This window comes from Cucurbita pepo, chromosome LG10 (assembly GCF_002806865.2).
Source record: "Cucurbita pepo subsp. pepo cultivar mu-cu-16 chromosome LG10, ASM280686v2, whole genome shotgun sequence".
NCBI classification, from domain to species: domain Eukaryota; kingdom Viridiplantae; phylum Streptophyta; class Magnoliopsida; order Cucurbitales; family Cucurbitaceae; genus Cucurbita; species Cucurbita pepo.
Genome location: NC_036647.1, coordinates 4,668,336 through 4,677,765, shown reverse-complemented (window position 1 = coordinate 4,677,765; position 9,430 = coordinate 4,668,336). Strand labels below are relative to the sequence as shown.

Here is a 9,430-nt window from a genome sequence, read left to right as displayed (position 1 = left end):
CAATTTTGTAAGAGTTTAAAAAATAAATTGATGTTATTATATATAATTTTAAATTTTACGTCCAAATCAATTTTAATAATGTTTTAATAATTTAGCAAATAAATTAGGTTTAGCATATTATTTGAATATAATATTAGTTTAGAATTATAATAATTAGTAATAATAAAAAGAAAGAAAAAGGACACGACTCGACGTGATTTTGAAGCCTCGTGGACTGATTGTATTGTACTGACTAAAATAATATTTTTTATTTTTGGGTTCGTTTAAATAGGTCGCTGTCTTCTCTCCTTCCCTCTTCTGGTTTCATAGGCATCTTGTTTTGCTCGTCGTCCCATGATAATTGCAGATCAGGTCGCAACCACCATTTCCAGCTCTTCTCCCTTTCTTTCTCCTCTTCTTCTCTCCTTGCACCTCTCTCTCTCTCTCTCTCTCTCTCTCTCTCTCTCTCTCTCTATATATATATATATATATATATATATATATATATATATATTGCTTCTCTTTCTAGGGTTTAAGCTTTTCGACTTCCTCTTCCTACTGCAGGGCTCCGATGTCGTCGGCTGTTACTACTGCTTCTTCCTCCTCCTCTCCTATTTCCTCTAGACCATGCCATAATTCCGACTGTAAGGAACTCAGGCCTGAGCGCTCCAGAAAAGGATGGCGTCTTCGCACTGGCGACTTTGCCGAGCTCTGTGATCGATGCGCGTAAGTTAATCTTGCTACTTTCAATCACTGTCTCTCTCTCTCTCTCTCTTTTTTTCACTTGGTTTGGTCCTCTTATGAGTTTGATATTTATATGGCGGCCTTGGACTTTTTTTTACTTGGTTTAGTGCAGGTCAGTGGAAGGGGAGTATTTTTTGTCCCCTCCACTTTATTCGCCGTTTTTTTTTGTGAGGATGTTTTGACATTGGTTCCAGTCGTTGTTGTTGTTGTTGTTTTTTTTTTTTTTTTTTTTTTTTTTTTTTTTTTTTTTTTTTTTTTTCTCTAGTTTTGAGGTTCTGGGGATTGGTTGTAGCTCAATGAATTACCGTCGTAGTTTTTAAATCCGGTGGAGCTTTATTTTCCGTTCTAGAGAGTTTTCCGACGTGTGTTGTGGGGCTGAAGAGTAAAACAATTTTCATTTCAAGATTTGTTTTCTAGCGACCTGTAGAAGTTTGTTGGTTTATGTTCTGATTAGGAGCTCTTTTGTTGAAGTTGAAGGCTGGACTGATACCAGCAATTGTTCTTATGATATTCACAATATTGCTTGGATATTATTTCCTTCTTGGAAGTTGGAGCGGCATTGACTAGTTAACATCTTTGTGCAATTTGTTTCTTAGTGCGCCCACGTATCTTGCTTAAGATCTTCTAGGTTACAGGAAGTTTGCGTGGCCATATATATTATGGATTAAGAGCGCTGAACAGTGGATTTAGTACATTGAATATATATATACTATATTTATTTTGATGGATTTAGCACATATTGATTAAGAGTGCCAAATGAATAGGAAAGTAAACAGATACCGTACGATGGTTGGTTGTGATGAGACGATTTTTTGATTTAAAAGATTATGTTGATTGGAATTCTTCTATGCCTATTGAGTGATTATGTTTTCTTGTAATACTGTGGATAAATTACTCAATAGGACTTCGAAAATTTTAAGAACTCTGTTCAAATTCAATTTTTGATAGTTCTGCTTATGAGGAAGGAAGATTCTGTGAGACTTTTCATTTGAATGCTTCTGGTTGGAGGTGCTGCGAATCCTGTGGAAAGGTGAGATAAAAAAAAAGTCCATTTCTATCAATTTATATGCTCAATCTTGTAAGATATGATCGTCCATCTCCTATACTCCGCACATATTTACTAATTTAAAATCTCTTTCTCCAGCGGGTTCATTGTGGGTGTATTGTTTCAGCTCATGCATTCACCTTATTGGATCCTGGGGGTATCGAGTGCATGACATGTGCACGGAAGAATGTCATCTTAGTAAGGATGCATCTGGCTATTGTTCATTCTTTCATTAAGATTTTTTTTTTAAGTTTTCGTACCTTTTTTGACCTTTTTGTTTGGTTTGTGACTTATGAGTAAAATGTTTGGTTGTGACTTCTGTCTCAATGCTGATGGCAGCAATTGCGTATTGATATCAGAAGGAAACCTCTTGGTGAAAGTGGAAATTACAAAGGCGATAGTTTTTTTTTTTTTTTTTTTTTTTTTTTTTTTTTTTTTTTTTTTTTTTTTTNCCACAGACTTTGCTTTTCCATTCAGCTTTCTCTGACAGACTGAAAGACCTGTCTGTGAAAAATTGGAGTCAGTTGGCTGGATCAGGTCCTGTACCATGGCGCCAAGCTCCCAGTATGTTCAATTCCTCCCTCCCTTCTGGTGAAAGACCACCTTATGAAGTTGACATATCAGCTGCGCTTAACAAACTCAATACTAGTGAAAGGTTGCCCGTGTCCATTGAAAAAAGAAAAAATGACGACTTCTCTGAAAGGTTCTTGAATGGGAGCCTGATGCAATGTGGACAGGATATTTGTGAAAATGGGACTGCAGGTGTGTATCTTCTCTCTCTCTTTTTTTTTTCCCGACTTTCTATGCTATGAAGAAGGGCAGATAATGAGTAAAATGCTGATCAGTCGTCATCGTTCATTTTGTTGAGAACAGTGTTTTAGTTATTATGAACACCAAGTGTTGGCTGAGCCTGATTACTTATACTTTGTAGGAGGCATTAAATGTGAGGATAAACCTAGCTCATGTTCTAATATACCACAACAGTCTAGCTTTGTGAAGGAGGATTCATCTACTACGCAATATGGTTTGAATGTACCTTATGCACCTCCAAATGAACCAAGTGCAAGGAGTAGGATTTCTGGAACTCATTTGAGATCGACTTCACTATCTCCTCTGCCAAAGCAGATCCACACCAATTTGCAAAATGGCGCTGACTCCTCTAATGAACCACAGTCTCGCAATGGAAGGCCTAGGGGAGATTCACGTGGAAAGAATTATTTGCTTCCGCGATACTGGCCTAGGTTTACTGACCAAGAGCTACAACAAATATCTGTCGAGTATCCTTCCACTGATACAATCTTGGGATGATTTTATAATGCAAAATAATATGGTTGTTGAAGGCTAGTAATTCTGATTACTTGGCTTCTTACTCTTTTGAAAAATTTCAGTTAAATTCTAGTAGAAATATTCAAGGATCTTTTTACATAGTTTTTTCAAATATTTTAGAAGTATATAGCTGGTAGCCTTGACAATCTTTCAGCTCAAATTCTGTAATTACTCCATTGTTTGAAAAAATGTTGAGTGCTAGTGATGCTGGGCGAATTGGGCGTTTGGTGCTTCCTAAAAAATGTGCAGAGGTGAGTATTCAATTTCTAGCGTCTTACTGTTTCTAATTCTATTTGTGAGTTCAATATGTATATTAAAGTCCAATTCTGGTTGCAAGTCGAATATGTTTACCAGTATTCTACTTGCAAGGACTGAGGATTTTAGTGCTTTCAATCTTTTTAGCATAGTAGCTCTACTGTCGTACCTCGTAGTTATTTTGATACTTGAGATGGATTCTTAAAGGCAAATACTCGAGCTTAGTGAAATGCTTGCTGCTATTGACCGCTATGCATCGTTTTTGTTATGTTGCTTCATCTATGGATATATTTCACCTGTTTTTTCTGTCATCAATCAGTTGGTTATAATATACTTTCTACCTGCAGGCCTATTTTCCATCAATTTCCCAGCCCGAGGGGTTACCTCTAAAAGTACAGGATGCAAAAGGAAAGGAATGGATATTTCAATTCCGGTTTTGGCCTAATAACAATAGCAGGATGTATGTTCTTGAGGGGGTTACTCCCTGCATACAGGCCATGCAATTGCAAGCAGGTGACACAGGTAAAGCATATAACAGCAAGAAAATATGTATCCCATCAGGAATTACACACCTAATTTGTTGAAAGTTAGGTTTGGGGTGGCATTTGCTTCTTTTGGGGTTATTTTTCGTTGGAAGTGCTTTTTAATCTTTTTGCTAAGGCCAGTTTGATTGTAACGTTTTCAGTTCAGTATTTACAAGACCAAGGCTGTTTCCTTATAATTTCTATTTTTCTTTTGTTTGATCTCTCTTACCCAAATTTAAAATGCTTATATGTATTTCAAAAATCTTTTTTATATTTAAAATTTTGGAAAAGTTAATAAGAATTATTCACAACGGCACGTTACAAAATATTAAAACTTTTAAAACATATATTTTTATGAGTGCATAAAACTAAAAACCAAAAAGCTGTTTGGTTGTGTTTAAAAACTGTTCTTTAAATGTTTTTTTCCTTTAATTTTAGTCTCACATGTCCTTTATTGAGAACAATGGAATTTAATTTTCTTTCAGAAATTTTCAGGCTTGCAATGATTACAGATGTGCTTTTGGAAACCTCCCTATCACAATTTTATAAAATTGTTCTCAAAAGAGTAATCTGCAAAACAAATCGCCAAATAACTCCAAAATGTTTATCAAACAACCCCAATTTGTTCATGGGTCATTACTCATTTTCTTGAATGCTGCAAGTTATGTTCTCTGTTTCTTTTATCAAACCGCAAGCTTTATTTTTTATGATATATTGAGTACGGCCTCACTCATGTTATGGACTGAAACTTCCTTCCATGTCATCAGTGACATTTAGTCGGCTAGAGCCAGAAGGGAAGTTGGTTATGGGTTTCAGAAAGGCCTCAGCAGCGGCTGATCAGGTTTTCCATTTTCAAGATAGCTTATGGCTTTTGTGTATGCTGAAAACCTTGAGTGAGATCGGCATCTAATGACGTTAGGATATGGAAGTTTAATGCATTATTTTGTATGTAAAATAATATATGGATTCATTTTGTGCGAAGATTTTTCATTGTTCACTTCTTTTTAGCTATCAATTCGTATTTAAAGCATCTAAGTTGCTATAATTTTGCACCTGAGAATGAAACCAGAGTATTATAATTGATTTATTCAGTTTTAGATTGTTGAGAATGTTGGCAACAGTGCTTTCTGGAAAAGTTGCAAATGGTGACTTGATGGTGGTTAAGGCGACTGCAGAAATGTTGCAGAAGTAGTCTATTGAACATGATTCACAGAATAGTAAAAGCTTTAGAGTAGAGCTAAATACTATGAATTAATGATAGAAAGGCAATCATCTAGGGAGTATAGTATGAAAGAAACTAGAGAATTTTTTTAATGCAAGTGTAATGTGCGGAAGTTGGTAACCTTGTAATTTGTAAGTTATACTTACAAGTTTGCATCATTATTTGATTTGAGATTTTGAAATATAACAAATGCCTTTTAGGATTGGATCCATCGCAAGATTTAGTTTTAAATGAACATAACTAATGGAAGAGGTAAATATTAATTATTTTGTGATGAATAAACGTACTGCCTAACTAAATTATTGTGATTTCTAATCTGCTAAATGAGAATTTGACGCCTGTCTACAAATATTTACATGTATCATTTACTGAGTAAGTAATAGTCTTAGCAGGCTTTTGTGATATAAATTTAAACTTATTGAGTGGTAATATTTTCTTGATCATGTCTAATTTTAAGCATGAGTTCCCAATTTTTCTTTACTATCAAAACAAATTGATTTTATCCAAAAAGTGCTTGTGTTTTAACTCAGTATTTGCTTTGACAGGAAAATGAAGCAAAAAAGACCAAGAATGGAGCTCTTGTACATGGAGATGTCAGTAATATGAAAGTCAAAGTTAGTAAGGCTTCATTAGCTATCCATTACTTTAAACAATAACTATGGGATCACCTTCATTTTCTTGAATCAACCAGGCTGAACTGGCTGATCCTAATTCGTGGACAAAAGTTGACAAGTCTGGATACATAGCGAAAGAGGTCTTGGGAGCCAAACCTTCAATTTCTAGAAAGAGGAAGAGCAGCACCTTGGGTTCAAAGAGTAAGCGCCTTAGAATTGAAAATGAGGACATGATTGAGTTGAAGATAACATGGGAAGAAGCTCAAGGACTGCTTCGAGCTCCTCCAAACCAAGTTCCTAATGTTTTGGTCATTGAAGGTTTCGAATTTGAGGAATATGAGGTATAACTTTCTAGAGCCATCAATTTTTGGTTCCATGTATTTATTATTAGCATTTCAATCCCCCTGTGAACTGAAAGTTAAGTATCCTTCTACGACCAAACTTTTGGTGCTCAGGGGGATTGAAACTGGTTGTAAAACATTAGGAACTTGGTTTGGAGGAGCTCGAAGTATCCTTCTCCTGTGAACGGAATAGATACTTCGGCTTTGATGCTTTTAGTACTTGCAACTGGTTGTAGACCCTTATAGTTTGCTTATGTTGACAGTTATATGACTGATGGAAGTGACAAGCGTTTTTCACATTCTAATTCAATTGTTCTAAACTCAATTTTGAAATGGCCATCACTGCTGTTGGATCCAGAAGTTGTATTAATTTATGTCATGATTACAATGATTGTGACAATCATTTTGGAGATTGTCCTTTCTCTTTTATCCAATTGTTTGCCTCAGATTCATCATGATATGGCTTCAGCCATTCCTACTCGCCCAAGATTCAAATTGCAAGTGGTGTGCTAGACAGCTTTAAGATTAGAATAGCAGTCCTTTGTGTGTTCATATGTTGTCTATCTTATGCTGCATGTATTTTAGGGTGATGGTAAGTAACATCGATAATCTGGCTTATGTTATTACAGGAGGCACCTGTACTTGGGAAGCCAACAATTATACCTCCTGATAATACAGGGTAAATGACCTCTCTTTTTTGGTGGGTTGATGACTTTCGTGTACCGTTTCTGCATTGTCATCATGTTCATTTTTCCTTTGGAACTCTCTTCTATACGTGCTAGGATGCCCATTCAAATAATTTTCCTGTTACAATGTTTTGCTCTTCTTTTTTTCTTTTCTTTTTCATATATCAAGGATGCGTGTGTATAATAGCTTTTTTCTTCTTCCTATGGTTGTGACATCTTACCATATATAACATTGGCAAGCCTGTAAGTTAAATATATATTATCCTTGTGCGTTCCAAATACTGTGGTTTTTTTCTTTCAGTGAAAGGATTCAATGGAATCAATGTGAAGACTGTTTGAAGTGGCGAAAATTGCCAGCCAGTGCTGTTCTTCCCTCAAAATGGACTTGTTCTGACAACTCATGGGATCCTGAGAGGTAAAAAGGCCACATTATTCTCTTTTAAATCATAAGGAGATCTAAATATTACTGCAGACTTATAGTATAGCTGGGGATTTCTCCTCCATTCTCCGATATGTATATTTGTCGTTTGGACATGTTGTGTTATCATTCTGCTGGTTCTAGAGGTTAATTATTTAGGCACTCTATGATAACAATATCGTTTTTAGTTTTCTGTTTTTAAAATTTACGCTCGTTACCCCAGTTTTCTTACCGTGATTTTTAGCTTTACCAAGTAAATATTTGAGTTCTTAGTTAAATTCTAAAAACAAAAACAAAAAATCATGATTATCAAACGGGGTCTTAATGTCTTTCGGTCAATAAAAAAAAAATTTGCTAGGCTAAGGTAATGCTTTCTGATGTGTTTCCTTAGCATTCATAGTCCCTTGGAGGCAATTTCGTGGAGGGAAGGATTAAAAATAGTCGTGGGAGTTTTTGGGAGGAATTATCTTGGTGCTTCTGATGTAGTCAGTGACCTCTGGATTTTACTAATATAATTCTCTCTGCCACTAGATCTTTTTGCTCAGCAGCTCAAGAGTTGTCAACAGAGAAGCTGGAAGAACTACTATCCCCCGGTGATTCAGGTGTGAATTGTTCATAACAAAAACTATTGCATCTTTGACCGTATCTTCATGCAGGAATGAATCTCAATTGATTTTATTAGATTGTTCTCTAGTTTTTGTCCATTTGTCTTATTAAGTTTTTGCTTTGTACCCAATGTTCCTAATCTGTTGATTTTATTTATAGCTGCTCCTGTCAAGAAGGCTACCAAACTAGAACCAGATAATGTGGAAGCTCTGGAGGGACTCGACACACTTGCAAATTTAGCCATCTTAGGAGAGGGTGAGGTAAGCCAGGCCACTACAAAGCACCCCCGTCACAGACCCGGATGCTCATGCATAGTATGCATTCAGCCTCCAAGTGGGAAGGGACCAAAACATAAGCAGACATGCACCTGTAATGTCTGCCTGACAGTAAAGCGTCGTTTTCAAACGTTAATGCAACGACGTGAAAAAAAGCAATCTGTAAAGGAAGCAGAAACTATACGCCAAAGGCAACAATTTCAGGATGAAATGTTCCTGGATAGATCAATGGACGATGAATCTCTTACTTGCAGTAACACAAGTACAAGTAAGCTGATTGAGGAAGGAAAAATGAACGATGACTCTGATGAGGATCCTAATAAGAACAAGCCATCCACTTCTCCTTTCAAAGGCCAAATTGATCTGAATATGCAGCCAGAGCGAGAAGACGAGCTGTCTCCAGGTTCTGATTCTGGAAGCATGATGAAAAATCTTCAAGATACTGGGGATAGATTCTTTGAGCAACAGAGATTGAACTCTGGTGGCACGGGGAGTTCATCAAGTGATCCGTTAGAACCGGGAGTGGAACGTGAACACAGAGTTGAGAATATTAGCAGTGTCGTTGATCTCAGAAGCAGCAATGTAGACGCGGACAAGGACCAGCCTGCAACCTTGTCCTTCAATGCTTCGGCATCCATGCCATCCACAGGTTGAGTAAAAGCATTCTGCTTACATGCGGGTACTTCATATGTGGGTCAGTTTTTGTTGTACATTCATCCGCGCTGACTTCATCCATTTGCAAAATCTGTACATAAAGAGCGTTAGGAAGTGTTGGATCAGGATTGAGACACAACCACTCTCTATAGCAGCTTTAGATGACAGCGGAATGCTGAGCAGGGAACTGACTGATGAAATCGCTTAGGGAGCCAACAATCTGACATTAGGAAAGCATATAATCAATACTTCGTGCAGGAGTATTAACAGCTGAATTTGATCTCCAGTACAGTTGAAAATGGAAATTGGTTTCCAAGTTTGGCTCGGATTCCATTTCTTGGGATAATCTCCAGTAATTTTATTCCATACCTCTAGTTCTGTGTTTAATAGGTCTTTCCTTTTTTTTGTTACTCCAGCAGCATTTGGAGTTCGGAGATTCGAATGCTATATTCTTAAACCAATCTCATCATCGTTATTACTTGATACTTATTTGGTTGAGATCTTTCTACAAAAAAAAACATGTTAATACATATTTGATATCTTGACATGGCTCAAGTCCACTGCTAACAGATATTGTACTCTTCGAATTTTTCCTTTCAAATTTTTCTTCAAGGTTTTTAAAATGCATTTGAGGGTGTTTTGTTCTCCTCCCCAACCGAGGTGGAATCTGACCCTTAAGAGATTTGGTACGGAAAGAACAATAAAGATCACAATAGATGTTTTTGAAAGCTCGGATACTAA

General features: G+C 36.5%; 1 protein-coding gene across 1 annotated transcript; it reads left to right on the top strand.

Moving 5' to 3' along the window:
- Positions 1-266: 266 nt before the first annotated feature.
- On the top strand, positions 267-9,234 carry LOC111804472 (B3 domain-containing protein Os07g0563300). Its single transcript, XM_023689283.1, has 15 exons — positions 267-351; positions 544-705; positions 1,672-1,753; positions 1,868-1,966; positions 2,227-2,530; positions 2,700-3,045; positions 3,249-3,345; positions 3,697-3,871; positions 4,641-4,714; positions 5,641-5,688; positions 5,787-6,050; positions 6,680-6,729; positions 7,038-7,151; positions 7,686-7,756; positions 7,920-9,234. Exons 2-15 carry the CDS (start codon positions 551-553, stop codon positions 8,687-8,689), a joined length of 2,649 nt encoding a protein of 882 aa, XP_023545051.1. The 5' UTR covers positions 267-351; positions 544-550; the 3' UTR covers positions 8,690-9,234.
- Positions 9,235-9,430: the final 196 nt, after the last annotated feature.